Source organism: Tympanuchus pallidicinctus, unplaced genomic scaffold (genome assembly GCF_026119805.1).
Source record: "Tympanuchus pallidicinctus isolate F22 unplaced genomic scaffold, pur_lepc_1.0 scaffold1, whole genome shotgun sequence".
NCBI classification, from domain to species: Eukaryota; Metazoa; Chordata; class Aves; order Galliformes; family Phasianidae; genus Tympanuchus; species Tympanuchus pallidicinctus.
Window position 1 is genome coordinate 33,645,719 of NW_026294618.1, and position 25,055 is coordinate 33,670,773.

Below are 25,055 nucleotides of genomic sequence, written 5' to 3' on the forward strand. Positions count from 1 at the left end.
ACGCACAGCTCGCGTGTCTGCTCTGGGATGACTGAGTCATTCTCCAAGGTCCACTGACTGCCCCATCCAAATTTCCATCAGCCACAATGAAAGTTTAGCCAAATGAGAGCACGTGTAGGCATCTGTATGTGTACACCGACATGTATGTGCCTTGGCTTCAAACTGGATCCCAGGCTGTTTTCATGAGGTAGTGGAGGGGAACATGGAAAGGAGGAGAGGAAGTGCCACCCAAGATTTTGCCACTGGGGATTTTCCAGGGATGGGATAGGTACAGCACAGCACAGTCATCCAAGGAAATGAGAAGATACCACAGCTATTTTAATTCAAGTCACGTATGGGAGTGCAGGCACAATGGAATATAGTCACCATAGAAGAAAACACGGGTTCATTTACTTTCCAGCCATCTGAGGAAACAAACAAACCAAATGAGTCCAGATTCCATCCCACGGACTTTGGGTACCCAGGAAACCTCAGCGTGACATCAGCCAGCAGCAAGGAGACAGTGCCTCACACAGCCACTGTAGTGCTGCGGAAACTGACACTTCTCCATGTGGTGGGGACACTTCTGTCCTTAAGGGAAAAATCGACCAGCAGACTGAGATTGTCCAAAGGATGCAGGAAACCATAGAGAAAGATAACTTTCTCCAGTAGATTTACTCATCATCTACTGTGTTGAGGATACGCAACTGAAAGAGACAGGCGGGGGGCACCGGTCTCTCTGATTTACCCAAACAGCTCCCTACAAGCCGTTTATTTAAGGCATCCGTGTCATTTTTCCTGTCAACAAGCATATGCCAAGCCACAACCGTAAGCTCAGCGTTTCACCACAGAAATAGTCACAGAAAACAATTCGTGAGCCTACATTGAAAACGCGAAAGCTGTAATTAAGTCAACTCTTCAAGTCGTTCTCAGGCTGAAACAACGCGCTTTATTTTAAGCATAGTTGGAGAAGGAGGAGGGGATAGGCTGGGTGGAACCCTGGAAACAAACGCTTTCATCTAAGCTGGAGAAACTCCTTTCGGCGCACTAAACATTCACCAAAGCTTCCTGGGAGCGCCGAAGTTCGTCCTCTCGCCGCCACCTGATTTCTCCTCCGCTCTCAGCCTCGGCCACCCGCGCGTCCATCCCCGCGGAGCCACGCGGAGCAGCTCGAGCCCCGCCTTCGCCCGGCGGCGCGGAGCGGTGCGGAGCCCGCGGTATGGCGCACGGCTCTGCCGCGCTCTGCCTGTGCCTGTGGCTGTGGCTGAGCGCGGCGGCGGGGCTGCGGCTCACGCTGCTGCACACCAACGATGTCCACGCGCACGTGGAGGCGCGGGGCTGCGCGGAGAGGCCGCGGGGCTGCTTCGGTGGCGTTGCGCGGCGGGCGGCGCGGGTGGCGGCGGAACGAGCGGCACAGAGCAACGTGTTGCTCCTGGACGCCGGGGACCAGTACCAGGGCACCGTGTGGTTCTCCCGATTCAAGGGTCGAGAGGCCGTGCACTTCATGAACCTCCTGCGCTACGATGCCATGGTAAAGTGGAGCGGTGCGGGGCTTTCCTAGCTCCCCGGGGGCCGGGTGTGTGCCCGCCTTGCTCGTTTCTGCTGAGTATTGCAACGGAGGGGCTGCGTGTCTCGGGGGAATAAGGGATGGCAAGAGAAGTGTTGAGCTGGGTGAAGGCGTTAGCTGGCAGCCAAAGAGCGGAGCGTGTGCGGAGACTGCAGAAAGGCTGGGACGCGGCTAAAGAGCCGCTGTTGGCACAGGCTTGGGGCAAGCGGGTTGGAGGGTCTCTGGTGGAGAGGGGCTCGGTGGAATCGACAGAAAACGCCGAGACCGGCTTGACGGGTCGAGGAGCGCATGCCCGAGGGTTTACACCTGGCCATGCATGCCGGGGGCAGGCAGCCCGGCTGTGTCTGGTCCTGGTCACAGTGGCAACGCTGCTTCAGAGGGTTTGGATTTGGGGTGTTAGTCGGAACACCCCCGCTCGTGTCCAGTTCTGCCAGTCTCGAGGTTGTGAGGGAACGTAAGGGTCCGGTGCGAAGTGGCTCCGGCTCCGGCAGGCTGCAGGTAGCATGGAGACCGTCACCACACCTGAGGGAGCCGGCGCTGCGCCTCCACTCTGCCTCCCCTGAGCGCCGCCGGGAAGGTTGAGGATTTGGAATGAGGTTGTGGGGACGTGGTCACCCCATGTTCTTAAACCTCTTCTCTCAGAATGATAAAAAATTACTGTAATGTGTTCTGCTTGTGTACAACACCAGAAGGGAGGAGAGGGATGGAAATTACGTTTGGGAGCGTGTAGTTATTTGATCACAGCTGACAGCTTGAGAGGAAAATCTTGCTCTGAGCAAATCGCATCTTCTCTCTTTATCTTGCTTTCTGTGGAAAGAAGTGTGCTTTCCTTTCCCGGCTCCAGAAGGGGAAGCATTGGCCCATGCATTCTCCTGCTACACCTCATGCCAGGCAGGCAGTGCTGCAAGGGATGCTGCTTGTTGTTGGCTTGGCCTCCTGGACTGTTTAATTTTAAAACTAACATTGCTGTGGGGTTTCCTCCCAGTGATAATGGGGAAGAATGTGTGCCTGCAGAACTGGGAAAGGCTTTGGAGTTCTGGAGCACAGGAAGATGATACTCAAGATAGTTTTTTCCACTTTCCTTCCCCAGTCTTGCTGCTGGCTGCCCTTTCTTACCCTTAGTAGTTGCTGGTTTGACTGGTCCATGGACAAGACTGCAGTTCTCTCAGTCCTGGTTGTATTAGAAGTTGTTCCTTTGGGCAAGATCAGCAATATTGAGCTAGTACCCAGTGTTAGGAAGATGTGATGTAGGAAGCATTGGCAGTTCAGTTAGGATGCTTCATTAGCTTTTAATCGTAGTAAAATAAAAGTAATAAAAAATCTGAACCATACCAGATATCCAGACGTTTGTACTGAATGCTAATGCCTTAAGTGAAGTAGTCATCCACTTGCATGGGGAGTGAGCTAAGAGCCATGCTGCAGAAAGGTGAGTCAGTGCTTCTGCAAGTAGAATTTGAGAAGTCACAGCCTTGGCAGAAGAGGTGTAGCTTACCAAAATGGTTGGAAGCTGAGATACCAAAGTAAGATTGCAAACAGGATGAAGGGAACATGAGTCACAGAAATCGTTACAGAATGAGGGCAGGAGAGCCAAGGGAGTGTTTGGGACAGCTTGGCAGCATTATCAGGTTTGTTCCACAAGTCATACAGACTTGTTTTTTTTTAGATTTCTCATTTTCTCATTTGTGCCCACTATCAATTCAAGCCTATTTTCTCCTGTTTAGCTAGGTATTGTGTTCCAAATCCTCTTGCCACTAACTTTCCTTTTTGGTGTGATTAACACTGAAATCCATGTGAAGTACCACAAAGGCAGTAACTGGAAGTGTGAGAGAAGCATTCTAGTTTTACTTTTAAGTTGCATCCGTATGTTAACTTGAAGCCTGATTTTTGAAATATTTTCAGCTTTGATTCTTATGAAAGGGGGATTATATGACCACATGCTGTATACCTGCATCTTTCTGTTTATTCCCCACTGTCACAGAATCATAGAATTGTTTGAATTGGAGGAGACCTTTATAGGTCATCTAGACCAACTCCCCTGCAAGGACAGGGATGTGCACGGCTAGATCAGGTTGCTCTGGGTCTGGTCCAGTCTTGAATGTCTCCAGGGACAGGGCATCCAATACACCTCTGTGCAGCTTGTTCCAGTGTTTCACTATCCTTATTGTAAAAAAACCTTTCCTTACACCCAGTCTAAACCTCCCCTCTTTTGGTTTTAAACCACTTCCCCTTGTCCTGTCACAACAGATGCTGCTTAATAGTCTGTCCTCTTTTTTCTTACAGCCCCCTTTAGAATACAGCAGCTATCAGACCTCTGTGGAGCCTTCTACAGGCTGAACAATCCCAGCACTCTCAGCCTGTCCTCGTAGAGGAGATGTTCCATCCCTTGAATCATTTTCGTATTGATCAGTGTATTCAGATTTGTTGAAGGGTTATTCTCTAAGATTAAAAAGTCATAGAAGCTCTGTGCATAAAGTGATTGGGTAAAGAAACCCCAAATGAGCAGCACATCCTTCTCCCCAGAGGAAAAGCCACATCAAAAATAAGACTGTATTATTAGAGACCAGTGTCTTCTCATGAACAAGAGACTTTATAGCTGCCCACATCATGGGAAAAGTTTTGATTAAGGCTTTTATCCTAATGGACGTGAAATAAATGCAAGCTACAAAGCCAAGAGAAACAAGGTTTCATAAGTGTGTTGGTTTTTTTTGTTTTGTTTTGTTTTGTTTTGTTTTTTTAAAATTTGTTTGTTCATGTGCTAATGGCTGTTATACACAATTCCAATTCTTATTTCTTTTGCCACCAGTTGTTTTGGGGTATAGTTTTGTACTTAGGATGAACAAAAGGTGTGTGCATCAGCCAAAAGCAAATGGCTTGATACCGTATTGAGGTGCTCCATCAATCTGTCACCATTCTTTCAGAACATCAGTTGACATCAAAATGAGTTTCCATAGATTTGATTCTTTTTTTATTATTTAAGAAAAAATTCTTACCACAGATTAGGTTGAAGTCAGTATTGGGTTATAAATGGTATACAGTCAGAACACATTGCATTTTCTGAAGTCAGGATTTTCTTCAAGATAGTTCTTGGTTCTGCTTGAAAAATGCAGAAGCAGCAACACAAGAACCATTTGCCTCCTTCCCTGGGGTGGTAGCAATCTTCTCACTAGCATCAGCAGTAGCAGTTGGTTGCAAATGCAAGATATGTAAGATCTTGCTGATGTCCTGATTTTTCCTCAGTCTTGCTTTGGCACCCACCACACCAGCAGCTCCCTGCCTGTGGGGACCAGAGGAGTCAGGATTCTTGTCTCCCCGGAAAGAAGGACATTATCAATTCATTGCTCAAATGCTGACCTCCCATGTTTGTTGTGGCTTCAGGATCCTCCTTTATATTGTCTGTTTGGGGAATAAAAACACAAACACAGATGTGTGTTTGTAGAGCAGGGAGGCATATAAGCCTTTTTAGATTATGAATGCAGCTTTTCCTGTTTAACCTTCAGGATGAAATCATGAGCACCTTTTCGTTTAGAAGAGCTGGCTAACTTAATTCAGCCCCCTTGTCATACTCAGCTCAGTTGCCACCTGGAATCTTGTTTCGGGTGCCAACTTACGCTATCACTGCCTTTCCATAGATGTATCCTTTTCTTTCCTAACACTTCAGGGTGGTACAAGGTTCTCATGTGCTGAGCTTCTGCATAGCTGCCCTCTGTGGTGATTTTCTGGCAGGTGTTAAACTTGGAGGCCCAGGTGTGTGTCCTCAAGAATTATTGCTAAATACCAATAAATATATTGTTAAAACTGCAATCCAAGCATGAGCTCTTAAAATATGTTTTATTTAAAGATAACATATTGTGATTGGCTTGTAACATTTTTTCAGTATTTTTTTTTTCCTTACACAAAATGCAGGTTTTACTTGCTGGTTATTTTTAATCCTTTCATAGTTAGAGGATGTAAAACTGCTGAATCTGAATTATGAATTCTAATTATGAATGCAAGCACCTACTTAGATTTTAGATTCCCACTTTCACATCCGTACTGATATCTGAACATCTGAAAGGCAGAAACCTGAACCATAAAAAGTAACATTTCTGTGTTTGTGGGAAACAGAAATGTGATGGTTTAGACAAGCAATTGTATTCTTCCCTAGAACACGGACTTGGTTTTCTCAAACACACCGTGTATGTCATTTATAAGAGTATTTATACTGAATTGGAGGAAGTATCTTACATTTTTTTCTGCTTTTCACAGGCTTTGGGCAACCATGAATTTGATGAAGGTGTGCATGGATTACTGGATCCTCTACTTAGAAATGCTAACTTTACAATTCTGAGTGCAAACATTAAGGGAAAAACCCCATTAGGAAATCAAATGATGAAATACGTTCATCCTTTTAAAATACTACATATTGACTCAGAAAAAATAGGCATAATTGGCTACACTACAAAGGAAACTTCCTTTCTTTCACAGCCAGGTATGTTTTAATATGTCTGTACCCTTTACTGCTGCTTTATTGCTTACCTACTTGTCTGAACCAAAGATGATGAATGTCTTCAATGGAAAGTTTCTTGTTTTGTTGGTACATCCCTGTATGATTGAGCATTTTAACTTCCTCATTTTTAAATTGGTGAAGGTTTGTTAATTATCTTGAATCACTGAATATCTAAGAATAATAGGAAGGCCAGTGACATTGTGGGAAAACAGGGGGGAGTGGTTTGGGGAGTTTTATTGGCCCTTTTTTTTAATATATATTCATACTGCTATTTATCCATTTAAAGAAGTGTTAAGTCATGAATACAACTTGTCTCTAGAGTGATGTGTGTTGAGGCAAATCGCTCTGTGTTGCAATTTTACTCACGGATGCCTCCATGCTTAAGCACCAGCAAAATCAAGGAGAGCTTCTGTGTTTTTAAAGCAGAAGTTGCCCAAGATGTTTTTGGCCTCTCAGATATTTCCAGAAATTAGACTAAATCGGCTTTTACCACAATTGCTTCATTCATGAGTAAAATTGGAGTTGATGAGGAAGAGACTTTTCAATTTCTGACTATTCCATCAATTTAGGGGCTTTGTTTTCTTTTTGGTTTTAGTAAAAAGAAATGGAAATGAATAAATATAAATAAAATAGGATGGAAACATCTGAATCAGCCGTGGGAGATCTGAGTCACTGCTTGCTCACTCTTCAGTCCCATTCTAAGAAAATCCAACTTTCTTTCTTAGATTTCTGTAGGTTCTAAAAGGAACTGGGATGCTCTAAATATTGACTTAATACATCTTTCTGCACTGAAAAAAAAACATTTCATTATGTCTCTTTCCATTGGACATCAATAAAGCTAAAGCAGTAATGCATATCTTTCCTGAGAAAAGGAATATTCAAGTATTACGATGTAAAAATGTTCCTCCCGTGCCATTTAATTCTTACAGTGTTTGTTTAAACTATCAAGGAGCGGATGTATGAGGTCAGAATAGACTTCTGTATCTGACTCCTATTTTTCAATACTGTTTTGGAAGCCCTGTCTGTTTTTTTTCCCCTAATGAAAAAGGAAATGAATCCATATTTTGTGTAAGTAGGCAATAGAATTTCACCAGTGCATGAGAGTGTGCCAGTATCATCTGACATCATGCTGAGTCTAAGAACTCTTCATACAGCTAATTTTGTCCAACACTGTTCTTTAACAGTTAATAAAGTAGATCTCTGCTCCTTTTCCAAACAACAGTGTTGGCGTGGTGATGTCAGGCTGATTTCCTTTCAAGTAACTCTACTAGAGGAAAATCTAGATAACGTTGGACTGAATTTTTGCAGCATTTAAATTCATCTCCAGCAACATAAAAATATTGTATTGAATGTCTCCATATGCTGAGACACTATCAGCAACCACGACTAGAAAAGACAAGATTAGAAGGGAAAGCTTGTTAGCTCCGTATTAGCAGCTACAGAAGCACTAAGCTAAGTATATCCCACAGTGTAAGTGAACAGCAGGGCAAAATCTAACAGCTACCATTTATAGTGATCAGGGTTTTTATAGCTTTCTGCTTTGCCTTTTCAGTGAGTGAAGTGAAGGAACGTTTGGAAGCTTTGAAAACTGTGAGTTCAAAATATGTTTGTGTATCTCAGCGACTAGAACTTAGGACCTAGCAGTCCTTCAGACTGAGAAAATTGTGATAGAGGAGGGACAGTGGCAAAACAGGTATCAGCCTAATTCCTTAGTGCCATGAATAACATAAAGAGTACATTTTAAACTCATTCCCTTGCTGATCTCTACATGCTTCTCTCAGATAGTTCAATTTGCTCAGACTGAGCTGTAATTGCTTTGGCATGCTGTACGCTCTTAGGGCATTTTTAGGACTTCATAATAGGAAACTTGAAAATGCTGAAATGTGAATTCCTACACAATTATTTTCCACGGATTTTTTTTTTTTTTTTTGAAAGTATGATTTCTTCCATCTTTAGATCTCAATAACAAAACACAGTTATTAAATTGTTATTAAAGCTTGTACTTTTCATAGTGTAGAACAGCTGACATACACACTGAAATTAAGAATTCCTTAAACCTCAGCGTTGCTATTGTGAAGGAACAATTAATCTCTGCTGAAGGTACTGTTAATTTTACTTTGGGAAACCATAGGGATGGGCAGCACTCAGTGCAATTTATAGATTAGAGCCAATTAGCAGTTTTTCTAAAGTTCCTCTCAGAGTGGTTGTATGCATCTATCTCAGCTGAACGCCCAGCCACATGTCCTGCATGAGTTGTTCATACCTTGATAGGCTGACAGACCGGTGTCTGATAATCTGAAGGTCGACATTCTTGTAGATGATGCTACCAACTCACTGAGTGTCTGACTTGTTCTTGTTATTCTTTATGTTGTGAACTCCCAAAATAATTCATGTCTTTATCTGTCCCGAGAAGTGCTACATACCTGCCATATACCCATTTGTTGTTGTTAAATAACACATCTAGTTTTGTCCACAGTCGTGTAAGGTACAAACCCAAAGTAGCTTACTCAAAAAAACCCTAACGGCAGAAAAATATTTACTAAAAATGTCAACTTGGCCAGTTTTCTAAAATGTCATTTTAAATTCCATTTATCCACTTTGTTCTGGTTGGCTTGCGTAATATTTTTAACATGCAGACAGTTCTTTTCCTCAGTTCAGTTTGGATGTTTTGTCTGAAAATCTCCCCCTGGCTAAAAGAAGAGGACGACACCTCAGTTTAATAACTTGAGAGATAAGTGAAATACTGACAGAATAACTCTTAGTTAAGAACTGCAGTGGAGCACTAGGCAGTTTGTTGCTTTTTGCCTCATGCCTTAGAGAAATGAGAAATTCAATTGCTATTGCAGTTCCCTGCTGTAGAAGTGTTGAACCTGCTGGCCAATTTCAGCTAAATTCGATGAAGCAATGCAATGGCTGAGACTTGAAGCTGTGCGGTGTGACATGATTAGCTCAAGGAGAGCCTGTGAGAGCATTACTCATGTCCCCAGAGTAGCAATCCCTTTGGAAGGTACAGGGAACTGCCTGCAGAACTGCCTGCTGTCACAGCCAGTCCACATCTTGCCCTTCATTTGGAGATCTCTACTCTCTACTCATCTCCATGCTGCGGTGTGCGTGTCTGTTGTAGCTGGTCCACAGATGGTTCAACAAGGCCAAGTGCAAGGTAGTTGGGCCGGGACAATCCCAGTATTTATACAAACTAGGGGAAGATCTTGAGAGCAGCCCTGTGGAGAAGGACTTGTGGGTCCTGTTGGACGAAAAGCTGGATGTGAGCCAGCAGTGTGCGCTTGCAGCCCAGAAGGCCAACTGTGTTCTGGGCTGCATTAAAAAAGGGGTGGCCAGCAGGGAGAGGGAGGTGATTGTCCCCCTCTACTTGGCTCTTGTGAGGCCCCATCTGCAGTGCTGCATTCAGGCCTGGGGCCCCCAATACAGGAAGGATGTGGAGCTGTTGGAGCAGGTCCAGAGGAGGGCCACTAAGATGATTGGGGGCTGGAGAACCTCTTCTGGGAGGAAAAGTTGAAGGAACTGGGCTTGTTTAGCTTGGAGAAGAGAAGGCTTCAGGGAAACCTCATTGTGGCCTTCCAGTACTTGAAGGGAGCATATGAACAGGAGGGGGGACAGCTGTTTATGAGGGTGGATAGTGATAGGACAAGGGGGAATGGTTTTAAACTGAGATGGGAGGTTTAGATTAGATATGAGGAGGAAGTTTTTCACACAGAGGGTGGTGACGCACTGGAACAGGTTGCCCAAGGAGGTTGTGGATGCCCCATCCCTGGAGGCATTCAAGGCCAGGCTGGATGTGGCTCTGGGCAGCCTGGTCTGATGGTTGGTGACCCTGCACATAGCAGGGGGTGTGAAACTTGATGATCATTGTGGTCCTTTTCAACCCACGCCATTCTATGATTCTTTGATGAGATGAGCACATGAAGGGCCTATATTCATGGAGCGCTTCTCAGACTTTGTCTCCTGCAAGGAGCTCTGCACTAGGGCCAGCTTCAGTCAAGCCCACAGAGAGACTGAAGCTGGTGACCTGGAGAAGGAAGGCTAAGGGGGACATAATTTGTGTCTTCCATTGTCTTAATGGAAAGAAAACAGAAAGAGACCTTTCTGAGAAGGGTCTGAAGGAGGGACAAGAGACAATGGGCTCTAGTAGCACCACAGGAAATAATGGCAGGATGTAAGGAAAAGATTTGTCATGCTAAGAGTGGCTAATCCATGAAGCAAGTTGCCCAGTGAGGCTGCAGATTTTCCGCTTGCTTGGACAGGACCTGAACAGCCTCATCTGGCTTTGAGTTCCTGCTCCAAGTAGGCTTTGGAGTTGATGGCCCCTGGAAGGCCCTTCCAAACCTCAATTAGTTTCTGACTTTTTGATCCTAAGAAGAGGTCCTCAAGAAAAAAATGTAGGGATGCTCTACACAATTTGCTCTGAAATGTGCAGTACAGAGATTCCCTCTGGCAGTTGTAGAGCTATTCAGCGGGTGTGGTGGGTAACCAATTTATATAACCCCCTTTTATCTCTTCTATTGTGGCAGTTTCCTCTTCATTTCCTGAGACATTTTGCATTGAATTAAGAATTAGTTTCACTCCTCCCTTTGTTATGAAATAATGTAAATCTTTTGACTTTAAAGGCATATTTCAAAACAGCTTGATTGAAAAACTACAGGAAGAGGAGGCATTAGGTAGACGAGGAATGGGTTGAAATGCTATTCAGTTGTCTACACTGAACAGTTAAGGCTGACAGTTTGTTGACTCCGTTCTTAAAGCTTCGTTGAAGAAGTTCTTACATAGGAAGTCCTTTTGTGCAACTGTAAGCACTATGACTAGGATGAAAATGCCTATTTGTCTGATGTTCTTGTAACTGTTTGTCACATTAGAATCATTTCAGCCAGGCACGGAAATGTTTCAGAAAGATTGCGAGTTTCCCAACATTGTAGTCTGGAAGAGCTTTCTCCTTTCCAGACTTTCCATTCTTTATGTTCTCATTTTGGGACAGCAGCTCATTTGCTGTGCAGCCATTTGGCGTTACTGGTAGAGGTCCATGTTAGATGAGATCATTTGTATAACAAGGCAGGACTTTGAAGTAGTTGATGCTTAAAGCCTCAGAAGAGGGGAAAAAAATGAGATGAGTGTACAGTAAAAAGAGAGAGATTTAACTCAAGTGGAGTGGGAACACCTCAAAGAAATATAATTTGGGAAGAAAAAAGCTTCATAGATCTATGTGCAAATGTTTACACCCAGGCACTTGTTGACATATTTTGTTTTCTTTTTCCAGCTAACTAATAATAATAAAAGTAAAAATAATGGCCATTATTATTTTTTTTTAAGTGGAGTTGTAACTTGTTTAGTATAGGCAAGTACATTTCAGTATCAAAAACTTGAATTAGTCTACGCGTGCAGCTATTTTTGAGAGACAGAAGAACTTCAGATCAGGTTAGGAGCTTGAACCAATTATGAACATTTGAAAGTCACTGCCATTCAAATTTCCATTAATTGTACAAAAAAAAGAATCCAATATGACATTTATGTGTTAAAAAAGCTTGTAATTAAGATGCTTTGTAAATACATTTATTCATTCTTTTTTTTTTTTTTTTTTCCCCAGGGAATGATGTAATCTTTGAAGATGAAATTGAAGCATTGCAAGTGCAAGTGAACAAACTTACAGCAATGGGAGTAAACAAAATAATTGCACTAGGGCACTCTGGCTTTACTGTGGACAAAAATATTGCCCAGAAGGTGAAAGGAGTGGATGTTGTTATTGGAGGACATACCAACACATTTCTCTATACAGGTATTTTACTTCATGCTGAAATGTTATTTCTAAAACAAAACTGAAACTGACTGTTTCTCTTTAAACTCAGAGGACTTTCACAAATACAATTTACTGCCAGCAGTGCTGGCCATATTCATACCTGGTACCTATCCATAACTTCACTATCACCCTTTGGTGATAATGTGTGATAAAAGAGACTGGTCTGTGGAGATGCTGTACTCAAATACACTGCCAGCAGCTTGCAGCTCAGGGAGTTCCCAAGCCTGAAGAAGCTCCTTAGTATTTCTTAGTCACCACTGGAACTTCTCTTCCTTAACTTGCCCCATCTCCCCTTGAGCCCTTCAGCCTTTCCACACAACAGCTGGTTGTAGGGCATTCCACTGCTGAGCTGCATGTCCTGCAGGGACCTTGCTCTTTTTTTCTTATTTGCAGCCTGCTGCCCACTGGTGGCATTTTTTCTGAAGTTTTATTGAACTGTTTTGGAGATGGGAAAATGAAGGATGGATACAGTACTCAGTGTGTGCATTCATCATGGATTTATATGGCAGAATACAGACTCCTTTGCAAAGGACTCATTAACCATAGATAGAAACTAAAATAATGACCAGAAAGCGTAACTTTCTCTTGCTAATGTTCCATTCATTCAAAGAATAGAGAAGGGCAAAAGATCAAAACCAGTTCCTTTTCCATTTGCAAAAAAAAACGAAAGCCACTTTTGTATGCATAAATACTTTGGGGTTCTCATTAGTTACGGGATTCCTTCAATTCTTCCTAAAATAAAAGTCAAGTACTGAAGGGACCTGGACTCCTCTAAGAAACCAACTCTGTCAGTCGGGCTAAAAGTAGGAAAAAATGGTTCTCTTGTGAACTTGGTTCAGCTTGTCATTTGTTACAGTCATTCCCTCTTGAGAAGATGAGGGATTAGAGATGAATATGACTTGCATTAGAGTTCTGGAAGGAACATTTGTCATGCTTATCATCCCCGGATTTCATGCTACATAAACAACCACAAATGGGAGGAAACCAGCTGTGCTGTGAGCAGTGGAAGCCAGGAGTGTGCTTTCCTTCCACTCCCCCTTCTACGCACCCACTTGCCCCTGCCTGCAGGCAGCCCAGCTCTCACCCATTGGAGTAAGAGGGGAGCATTCCCATGAATGGAAAACATGGAAAAGAGCAGCAGGCTGTGGGGCTTTGCAGCAGAACCTGTCACCACGCGTGAGACACCTCTTGGAGCCACCCCACCCGGGCCTTTGCTGGTGATAGGGCAGAGGTGCTGATGGGAATATCAGAGGGTGTGATGCTACTCAGCTGTATTATCAAGGCTACAGGGACTCGGCTGGCACCCTGGGACAGTTGCTACATGGCTTGCTTTGCCACTTCCTCCCCTGCATGGTTTCTAAACCCATAGTAGCCTATGCTGATTGAGCCAAGAGCTCTGGAAATATCTTGCTTTAATGTATCTGTTTCTTACAGGTCTTACATCTAAACACACTTGAAACTTTTCAGGGCAGTAAGTTTTAAATCCATGACTACTTAACTCTCATGCTGATGAATTTTTCTTTTGCAACAGGTTTTCAAGCTGTCTGAAATTTTGGAGACTAAGCTTGGTATAGTAAAAATCAGTTGGGTGTTGATTAAAAAAAAAAAAAAAAAAAACCAGTTTGTAGACATTCTGTGTATTATCTCAATATCTTTTTTTTTCCCCTCTACATTTTACTCATCTTCTTCTTTTTTTTTTTTTTTTCCTAGCTGGTACAGAGCAATGTAGTGTGAAGGCTTTTCTGCCAGAGGATGGTGTGTGCATTACTTAGAGGCTTAGATTTGGATCATCTCAGTGAAAAGTGCCTTTGTTGCCATTGTGACATGATGTCATTGGAGGAGTGCACTGTCACAACTTCAAAAACACTGTGGTGGTTATTAGAGCCCAAGTCCTCAAAATGACATAATCTCTTCTGAATTAACATAACTGAGCAACTAAATGTGCACTTGCTTTCATAGTTGGTTCTGCTTAATATACTATTTATTTTTTTAAAGATAGGAGGCATTTGAAATTCCTTCTTACAATTCCTTGAAGGGCACATGAGCTGAAGCCCCTCTTTATGTGGTTGTTTTGTGCAGGAACCCCTCCCTCCACCGAGCAGCCAGCTGGCCCATATCCCTTCATGGTTGACTCAGATGATGGGAGGAAGGTGCCAGTGGTACAAGCTTATGCTTACGGAAAATATCTTGGTTACCTGAATGTTACATTTGACAAGAAAGGAAATGTAGTTGAAGCAGTTGGAAATCCTATCCTGCTGGACAGCAGTGTTCCTGAAGGTAAGCGGACTTTGAATTTGCTTGCTCTACTACAGTTCCAGTATTTCTGTGTTAAATATGTACCACAATGTTGCAGAAGAACTCAGCTTTCTTCCTGCACTTGCAGCTCACTTCAGTGTGGAGTTCAGGCTGTGTCACTGTTGTATGCATTTTCCTCTATATTTCCTTTTCTAAAGAGTGAGATAGAAAGGCCCTTGAATATACACAAATGCAGTAATGTATGTCTTTGTTTAAAATCACTGAAAGTCCTTTTGTGGGAACTCAGGTGATACTTTATCTCCCCACTTAGGAGTCAGTAAAAAAGCAAAAATTCAGATAGATAGGTGCTCTGATTTCATAAACGTACAATTTTAACATAACATTATAAATGTTGCTGATGCTGACAAAGTTACATAGCAAATGGCTTAAAATCAATAAAGCAGTTATGACACATCTGTACACAAACATTCTTGTATCTGTTTGTTTTCTGATAGAATTAGATTTGCAAAGCTGTGTGTGTAGAGTTAATTTCTATAATGGCTTTGTTCCTTGGTACTGATTCCTTGGTTCCTTGAGCAAGTATTCCTTTTAGCACAGCATTAAAGGCAAAGGAGCTATCTTTAGAAGGGGGTGGGGGGGGGGGGGGGGGGGTGGGGGGAAGAGATGATGTGAAGTAAAGACCAGGCTCACTTGTGTATTACAAATTCTTGAATAGAAGCTGCCATCTATCAAGGCAGATGGCAGAAACCCCATTGCTCAGAAGGAGCAGGACTGGGTGAAAATATGTGTAAGTGGAATAGAAGAGAGGGCCTTGCTGTGACAAGAGAATAACTTATTCACTGGTTTGTGCAGTTCTGCCTCCTCCCTCCCTAAGCTTTGTTTAGAATGAGTGTGGATGCCATATTGTTGGAAAAGCCTCTAGGAAAAGGGTAACATTTCAGAAACACACAGCATTATTATTATTTTTTTTGTAAGTTTTGTATACATTGAAAATGCGTGCACTGCTCATTTCACACTTTTTGTTTTGCTAATTTGAAGATGAGCAGATTAAAGAAGAAGTGGAAAAGTGGAGGAAAAACTTGGGGAATTATTCTAAAGAGATTGGAACAACTAGTGTTTATCTGAACGGCACCAGCGAAGCATGCCGTTTCCAAGAATGCAACATGGGGAACTTGATTTGTGATGCTATGGTAAGAAGCTACCTCCACAGGTGGCAATCACATCTATGTATTACTCCAGAGTGATCAGACAAAATGCTCCAAGTCTCTGAACTGTCCCTGGATGGGCTCTCTGCTACTTTCTGTCTCTTTAACATGTCATACTTCCTTTGAAAGACTTGGCAGGAGCAAGGCTGCAGTGAATCTCGCTTTGTAGAGCAGGGAGCACTTTATTCTCAATATGGACCCTCATATAGAGAACTGTTTGTACTGTTGAGGCTGCAGTTTTAAGAGAGAGGGAGAGCCAGCTCAGTTGCCCATGACTCTGCTGTTGTGATTCTCACTCTGACAAGTGAGCGTGCCCAGTGCCTTTGTCTCAGCCAGTGCTGGCAGTGCCCTTTTACGGACTTTTTGTGAAACAGAGCCAGGTCTCAGGAGCTGGAAAGTCTTAGGGTGCTTTCCAGCCCTGAGGGCACCACCAGCCTCGCTGTTCCTGCCCACCTGCCCGAGGACCCAGTGCCAGCCCCAGGGTCAGGCTCCATCTCCTCACAGTCCAGTGTCCAGTTGTACCGGTGATTCTGGCTGCCCTACTCCTGGTTCAGGGCCTTAGGACAGGCCCTGGCTAGTAGGCTTGCCTTAGTGGACCAATGGGGAGACCCTAGTGTTCCCAGCACCCCATCCTGGAGCCTTGCTCTGCTCCTACAGGTGTCACTGTGCTTCATCACATCATACCAGAAGTCTCTTACCAGTTTTACACCAACTGGTTTGGGTTGTTTTACTCTCCCACAGTAGCACCATTTCCTTTGCATGCTCCACAGAGGAACGTTTACCAATGCGGCTGTTTTCAGAAAATGAGAATTGCCATAGATCTCCACTTGCATTGCCACAAAATCAAACTGCACTTAATAATACCTTTTTATTTACATATTTCCCAAAAGCTGTTTATCCAGTCCATGGAGTCTGTGGAATGGCTTTCACTGTAATCCTTATGACAGTTTATAGTACATGGGCTGATTTCCAGATTAGATTAAGAGTTGGTGTTTCTGCATTCAGTTCTGCTAAAATGGCAGTACCTTGCTTTGTACTAGATATTACTATATATTTATTTGGGGAAAAAAATCGATCAAGTACTTTGGCACTCTTTAAGATTAAAGAAAATAATTTCATTGTCCTTCAGAAGTCTGTGGACTTTCTTGATACACATTGTGTGTTGGAATGTAGACTGTAGTCAACCATCTGCATTTGTCATAAATCCACATGGGTTATCTTTTATGTTCTTTGCAATACAACTTCTACATTTGCTTTCCTGTCTGGTGCTGTGCATTCAGGGGTATCAAAGGATAAAACAGACCTGTCTGAAACAGGCTTGAATATTTAGAGTCACACTGGGAAATCTGGAGACTGAGAAACATGGAAAGATTGTTTAAATAATTGTTCATAGCAGAGGTCCATGTAGTTCAGCGATGCTTCTCCAGGAGGAGCCTGTAACAGGGTCTCTTACAGGCTGCAAAAAGCAAAATAATGTGATCTGAGTAACAGGTTGACAGATATAGATGGCATTTTACAAAATACTTTGAAGGAACTCAAAGGGGAAATGACTGAATTGTTAACTGGAGCATGTAAACTCTTGTTCTAAATTGCCTCTGTGTTCAAGGCTAAGACAGCAGAGTGTAGGAGCACATTTTAAACTTTTTTTTTAGGTACTGAGCAATTACAGATTTATAATCATTGATGTCTGTTCTAGGACAATTACTAAATCAGAAGATATAGTTCAGATTGAAAAAAATCAGCAACAGGCAAAATCAACTCATTAAGTATGAGTTATGAACCAAGAATGGATTTGGACTCAGAACAGTGAGCACTTAAGTGAGCACTAAACTGGAGCAACAAAGGATTTCTGCACCTACAAGTTAGAAGTCACAAAACATCCAGTGAAGGGATGCAGAAAAGAAATGGATGAACCAGAGCAGAAAACAGGAAAATCCATCCCAGCGGCTCGTCCCCAAAAGTGGCTGAGGGATGGTGGTGAGGGCAGAGCATTCGTATGGCAAGCCTATGGAGATAGTGTGTACTCCAGTATGCTTCCAGCAGCTTGCAGCTCAGGGAGCTCCCAGGGCAGAAGCAGCACCTCTGTATTCCCTATTCACCACTGGAACTTCTTTCAACTTGCCCCACCCCCTTGAGCCTTTCCGCTGTTCAGCATTCACAGCATCCGGTGGCAGGGCGTTCCACAGCTGACCTGTGTATCTTGCTTTCTCCAATCTACTGCCTGCTGTGCCCTGGCTGGATGCCTGCTGGAGGCCAACAGACCGTCCCTGCACTGGAACATTTGGTCGCTATTCACTCTCTTCACACCACTCATCATCTTATGCATGTCAGATATTTTTCCTCCATTGTCTTTGACCAGGACAGACAGTCTTAGCTCACGTCAGCATTCCATGATCAGATGTGTTTCAGTGTCTTTGGCCATCCTTGTACCCCCTCACTGAATCTTTTCCACCTTTTATTATTCTTGAAATGAGAAAAGTACGCTGGTTCCTATCCAACTTCCACATGCCCTTCTTGATATTTATTGATTTCTGTCATGCCCTTCCTGTAGTTGTCTCTTTGTGCAACTGAAAAGACATAACAATAGCCATTCCATTATGGAAATGAGTCCATCCCTTCCATTACCCTTGTTTCCTTTCTCTTAACTCTTCCTTTTCTAATCAGTTATTCCTAATGATGGATTCTGTAGGCTTGTCATCCTTATCCAACAGAGTAAATTCCAGAGTAAATCTTGACTACTTATGATGTGTCAAGCAGATTCTGTTTTGTCCTTGCAAGTTGCGTCTGTCACAGTTTGGATACTGTTGCAGACATGATGCTGCATGAAGTAGATGTTTGGGTCTGATCTAACATGCCTGTTTCATATTCCACCACTCTTCTACATCTCACTTCTTTGCCAACAGCATTCTAAATATCAAAAACCAATCTCAAAGAAGCTGAAAAATCTTAATTCCCTGCAATGTTCAACAGGAGCTCAGTTGTTCAGTACATTCCCCTGCATATTTGTAGTGTGCAGCTGCACTTAAGGTTCTATTTACTTTCTGATTCTCCAAACGTGCTCAAATAATTTGTCTTCTTTCTCACAATGGTTTGAATAATAAAAAAATCATCCTTTGTTCATCTATCTTTCCCTGGTAATGTTATGTACACACAGACCAAGGGAAAAGTTGAGGGTTCACTAAAGAAAAAGGCAAGGATTTTTCTTGTTAATAGTTTAAAAAACCAAAATAATGTGATCTGCCAATTTTTTTTTTTTAATCAGTATTTTACAGTCGGTATGAAGGTAATATTGAATTTATTAATTCAATTCAGAAAATATTAATTTTCTGTCTGAAGACAGAAAGCCTTTTGCTTGTTTCCAGTCTCAGAGTGTAAACATCCACAGCCTGGACTCAGCGAAGACTAAAAATCAGTTTAAACGTTTTCCTTTGGTAGCTTTACGAGAATGTCAGACGTCCAGATAGAAAGTCATGGAACCATGTTTCACTGTGCATCCTGAATGGAGGTGGGATACGGGCATCCATCGATGAACGGAGTGCTAATGGTACGTAGAGTTACGTGCTGAGTGATGGCTTTTCAAGAAAGAATTAGCAAGTTATTATGCAAGCCTGAACACAGTGTTAGGAATGGGCTTGTTTTGATGGGACATTCTGAAATAGTTCTCTACTATTGCAGTGCAACTGCAGTCAAGCTGACATCAGAAGTTTTTAGTATTGTTTATACACAGTGCTTTTTATAATTTCATTCTCACCTTGCTGCCGTGGAACAAAGGAAGACAGTAGCTTCACCTCCTACTGTTCTTCACCTCCTACTGTAGAAGGACATATGCTATGGTTGCTGCAAGCTCTCTGTAGTCTGCCATGAATCTTTTTTTTTTTTTTTCTGAATGCTTGACATTTTACAGATCCCTTTTTCCTGATATTGGATAAATGGAAATTGAAAACAAACACATTTTTTCACTTTAGCTTAATCCTTCTTCAGGGCTACGTGAGTTCATCCTAAGCAACTGAAAAAATTGCCTAAGTTAAAGATAGTAATTTTTTTTTCCCTAAACCAATGTAAATAAAGTCTCATTTTCCCAGGTAGCATCACTATGGAAGATTTGCTGTCTGTTTTGCCATTTGGAGGTCGTTTTGATTTGGTAACGCTGAAAGGTTCCACACTGAAAGAAGCTTTTGAGCACAGCGTGCGCAGGTATGGAAGAGGAACGGGAGAGCTGTTGCAGGTTGGAGGTATGCTTTCTTCCTTCCTTGCCTTGGTTTTCTAAAAGAGCCCTCCTTTCCACAGGCCGTGTTTGTCTGACACTTGAAAGACTTTTGCATTGCCTCTTTAAAAACGGAAAGCAAGCTGGCAGCGTACTCCAGCTCCGTGCTTCATCTGTGCCAGCTAACTGACACTATTTATCCTGAAGATGTTTTAGCTGAGCTGCTCAAGCCCCACAGCACATAAGCTATCAATGATTCTTCAGCAGAGGCAGGATTCCCTGTTGTTTCAGTAACACTTAAGCAACAGCAGCTCAATGCTTTAATTAACTACAGGAAGGCATGGTCAGGTAGAGCTTTAACACAGTAATCGCTGTGACAAGCTCCTGTTCTCAGTTCTTCACCAACAGCCTACCTCATACCCCACACCAGACTTTCCTGCTGGTTGCTGCTCATTGTTGGTTTATCAAAATCAGTTTGTGCCATTGCCTAATGATTGGGGATGTGTTTAGAATTAGTCTCAAGCAGACCATGGAATTGCTCCAGAGTATTTCTAAATATTTTAGAGACAAACAGTTAATATTAAAAGCATGCATTTCTTGAAACACAGCTCCCCAGATATTTATCCAGATGCGTGCTACGTTACAGGCATGTTTATTCCTGCTCTGCCTGCGATACTGCACAGATTTCTTTGTTTACATAGCAGAAAAGCCAGGCCCAAGGGCAGAGGCCAAGCAACTTCCCTCCTTGCCTCTCCCCACAGCCTGGTGTTGGGGGCACTCAGCCATCCTGAGATCCAGAACCCCCATGTACAGGGACACAACCTGCATCTCACAGGTGGCAAGTGCTCTTACCAATGAGTTACCTACCGCCAGGGTAAGGCAGCAGCACTGCCTTGTCTTACAAAGAAAGAAGAAAAGATACCTAGTAGCTCTGGAAAGGGCTTGGGACAGAAGATGCAGAGAGGAAGAGAGCCAAGGTCAGATGAGCTGCTGTGCATTAGGTTGGCCGTTAGTGGCTTCCTGAGCAGCAGATTCTTGGTAATGCTGTTCTCACGACCTAGCCCTGCCCAGGCTTTGCACAAGGAGGGCTCACTGTGAGAAACACTCATTCTCCTACAGCGAGTAGGAGCTGCAACATTCAATCTTGGCTTAGCTCTCTTTTCTTCAGGACAGCGCTTGTTACCCATAATAGGCTGCCTGGCTTGAAAAGTCATTTCACTGAACAAGACAGTGGAAAGAGAGAGCAGATGCTGACAGCAATCAGAGACAGTATTCTCAACCTTGCAGTTTCCAGCTTGTTTCTGGAGAATGACAGTAAAAAGAGCAGGTGATCACACAAGTGAGGCAAGGCAGTATTTCAGCAATTCTCTAAATTCATGTGTTTTCTTGCATTAAAGTTGATTTGAGTACTAAGAAAACAGGATGTTAACTGGCATCCCTTGAACCAATATAACCTCTCAGTCACAGAATCAAATGTATAGAATCTTAAAAATGATGGAGGACGCAGCTGAGTGCCATGTGTTCAACAGGCACTGCTTAAAGCAAACCTATTTCCTGCAGGTATCCACGTGGTCTATGATCTCTCCAGAGCCCCAGGAAACAGAGCTGTTAGCATAGAAGTGCTTTGCACAGCCTGCAGAGTCCCAGCCTACGTCCCACTGCAGATGGATGAAATATACAATGTGACTCTTCCGTCCTATATGCTGTTTGGTGGAGATGGCTATCACATGCTGAGAGACAACCACCTCGCATACAGCAAAGGTAAGTACAGCTCTGAGAATGTAGCAGACAAATCCTAAAAGATCTTTCTGTAGGAAAAGTGTCAGATGTTTTGCTTTTATTGGATAAACTTGCTTCTAATCTGATGGCTCTGGACTGCTAGTTTTGGTTTTAGTCAGCAATTACACTTTTTAATTTCAGTTAAATCACAAATGTTTCAGTAAGTTCAAAAGTTTCCCAAAGAAAGTGAGCCTCATCCATTTGGCTCTGTTAAGAGCACAGTTCTGGAATCATAGTAAACCACAGAAAAAGAAAAAAAGAAAAAAAACCAACAACAAAACAAACACAGTGGAGCGTAAGTACTGCGTGCTGCCTTGCGTTTGCACTAATTAGTCAACAGTGCATTTGAACAAAAGGTGCTATTTCCTTCAGACCTCATCTTTGCACTCTGTGGAGGTATTTGCAGGCAGAATGACCACCTCTGCTACTCCAGGACATAGAGCTCAAGCAAGCACCACCAGAGGAGGGGGCATCAGCCCACACCCCAACAGCACCACGCTTCTCATGAGCTCTGCAGCATGATGCTGTAAGGCAGCAGCACTCGGGGTGCTGACAGAAGCCATGCTACAGAGAGAAGTGTTACCCAATGCTGTATTAAGATCCCTTATCGTAGCACAAACTGTTAGGTAAGTTTGCATATGGTTAATGAGGGGATCTTTTAGGATAAAGGGAAACTTTTAAAGTATTTGAGATTGAAATTCATTATATACATTCTGTGATTTCAGAAGCACCCTATATAAAAAAATTCTTCTAGGATCACATCTGCATCATACAGAATTTTCACTTGGTGCATTCTGATCCCAGAGTGATTATACTTCTGGTGATTTAGTTAAACATGTTTGTACTATCAAAAAACCACTTCCTTTCAGACCTCTCTTACAGACTATTTTTTGGTTTGTCAGGATGTTTCAATTTAAAGTTGATTCTTACAAGTAGGAGCAACATTTACAGTCAAATTCAGCCCACAGTTTATACAAGGGGCTGTAGGTTTTAGTAAATAATGCAGAAACAAATTCACAGAGATATATCCAGTAGGAGCAGTGAAAGGTGACCAGTTTGAAAGGCTCCTGCAACATCTTTCCATGTGTCAGTGGAGCAAAATGGAAATTACTTTGAAAAGCGATGTGTGGCACTTCAGAAGTCCAAGAGTCTGCATCAGAAAGAGCCCACTGGAGATAGTGGCTGCAGTAACTCATGAGGATATTTGACCGTAGACAATTTTTGTGTGTGGCACAGCAATACCCAGATCGGACATTCTTCTTAAAAGAAAGCCAGCTCTATAGCACTCTATCCAAAGGAGGTGGGAAATACCCAAATTTCCATTGTAACAGAAGCAAACAAGAAAGCCGGCCAACTGAAAGGTTTTGTTCTCCAGTTAAATAAGATTTCACCAAAACTTTCTGCTACAAGCCACCACAAAGTGGTGGTTTTATCTCTTCGCAAAATCCAACTCTCTGCCCACCCTACACTGTTCTGACAGTAAGCTGCCTGAGGCAGGAGGGCCATGAATATAAAAGCCAGTCGGTAAGGCTTGTGCTAAATCTGCAGTTCTAAATTGGGTGCAGGGCTTGGCTGCTGCAGAGAATGCTCATCATTTCTGCTTGTTTTAGGTGAACCTGACATCGAGGTTGTTTCCCGTTATCTTGATAGAATGAAAAGAGTTTACCCAGCAGTTGAAGGTCGAATAAAGTTTTCTTCTGGGAGCCTTATCCAAGGAAGTCTTACTCTGATTTCTGCTTTGCTCACTGTAACGTTCTGGCATTGCTGATTTTTTTTCCTCAAGTGTTTACATTTGGAAGAAAGGTGGAGGACAGAGATGGTGCTGAGGTGGGGAGAAGAGGACTGTTCTCTTTTCCCAAACCTTAAAACAAACGTTTGAGTTTCTGCACGGAGTCAACTAATAGCAATGTCTTTGAATGTCTTTGACCCATCCATTTCTGAAGTGAGTCTGGGGCAGAATTCATGGCTTTCCTCACTTTGAAAGAGCAAGCACAAACCGGCGTCACCCACCATTCAGGTTGAGGTTTCGAGAAGCAAAGTATCAATGCTTCATCACAAAACAACCACTGACCAAAATAGGATCTCTTAAACTCGTTGATTCTTCCAGCTGCTTCAGTGACTTGATCAAGAATCTGATTCCAGTAATGTAAACGAGCTTCTAGAAGTAGATGTATCATAAGCAAGCACACTTCTCTTTGACCTCCAGTCAGGGTTCAAGCTTTGTATCTCAGAAATCTAGCTTACTTCCAGTTATTACCTTACCTGCACTGATGCCTACATGAGCTGGATTAAACTCATTAAAAGCATCGGTCCATTTATGTGCAATTTAAAAAGTGTTTTGCATTTTACTTTGTAAGACACAGCAGCTTACTCATGTTTTCCATTAATAAAGCTTGATTTGATTTCAATAGATTTTGACAAATCAAATATATAACCTCACCAATTAACACGAACCGATGTGGGGACTATAGCTAGAGTCAGAACAAAATATCTAAGGTTATTTTCTAGACAGATGCTCCATTTTACACTCAGACAGGAATCCCAGCAGTTACCGGTACCAGCAGTGTTCACAGAGGACACCAGATACACACAGATGCCTGCAGTGCCAGGGAATCCTTTGGAAGCTTCCCAGTAATGGGGCTTTTTACAGCATAACCTGGCTTATCATAGCAGCAATCATAACTCAAAAGCCTCTTTCCTATACGGACAGACAGCTTTAAAAACCCAGCTGTAAGTGCCAAGTTGATGAGGATCGAGTCAGAAATAAGATAAATGTGAAGTTCCATTCAGAACTGACATCAACATACTTCCATATTGTTTACTGCTCTATTAAATGGATGTGAAGAATTCTGAATAAACCTACCTTGATTTTCTGGAAAGCAAATGATACTTCTTATCAAGAGCCAAGTTACTCACCTCTTCAACACATGATGCCCACAGACTACATGGAGAAGGTGCATCACACTAAGGGAAACTTAATGGGAAGCAGTGTGTTTAAATTTCAAGATCTAAACGATTATTCACATAAATTCAAGAGTTGTGCATGAAGAGATTTGATTACAGAGTTGCATTAGTTAAACTGTTCTAACCTCCCTGGTTAGAACAGGGAGGCAAGGAACAGCTGACCTTGGTGGCAGTGGTGACTTGTCAATGTAACTCCTAAAGCTATTGGTTACAGAATGGTCTTCCCCAAAGCAAGGTAAAGCCAATAACAGAGACACTGTGTATGGACTGAGCTGTACCCTCACATCAGATTTTGAGCTGTATCTGCATGTCACGTATTTTGTTTGGTTTGTTGTGTTTGTTTGTTTAAACAAAAAAGGAAGTGAGATCAAACTCCTTTGGTGTGTGCAGAGGGAAACAACACAGCTACACCTTCTCTCAGCAAGCAGCAAGAAAAGGTTTACAAAAGCAATACAGACAGTTAATGCAAACTGTATAGACAAAGAACATTAATGCTTTTAATTATAAATACTAATTATTTGGGATCATTTGTAAAAGCAAAAAAGAGGAATTGTCTGAAAAACAAAATCTCAAGAAATGTTTAAGATATGAAGATATCTCTGTGTTGTTCTGTGATTAAAACTTGTCAAAATCCCTGCATGTTTCCTTTGCACAACCCCTTTCAGGAAGGCTGAGCCAACACATACAGGTTTACTGGAAAAATCTTCCACACATTTTTGTACTAATAAATTTTTAGAAAACGTTACGAACAGACTCATGTTGTCTCATGTTGTCTTCTTTTCTAACCCTGTAATCCTAGTCTGTTCTTC

At 42.6% G+C, this 25,055-nt stretch overlaps 1 protein-coding gene across 1 annotated transcript; it reads left to right on the forward strand.

Annotated features, from left to right (window-relative positions):
- The first annotated feature begins 1,195 nt into the window (after positions 1-1,195).
- On the forward strand, positions 1,196-24,999 carry NT5E (5'-nucleotidase ecto). Its single transcript, XM_052702091.1, has 9 exons — positions 1,196-1,510; positions 5,792-6,014; positions 11,629-11,817; positions 13,918-14,115; positions 15,133-15,284; positions 18,735-18,843; positions 19,382-19,531; positions 21,064-21,264; positions 22,893-24,999. Exons 1-9 carry the CDS (start codon positions 1,199-1,201, stop codon positions 23,048-23,050), a joined length of 1,692 nt encoding a protein of 563 aa, XP_052558051.1. The 5' UTR covers positions 1,196-1,198; the 3' UTR covers positions 23,051-24,999.
- Positions 25,000-25,055: the final 56 nt, after the last annotated feature.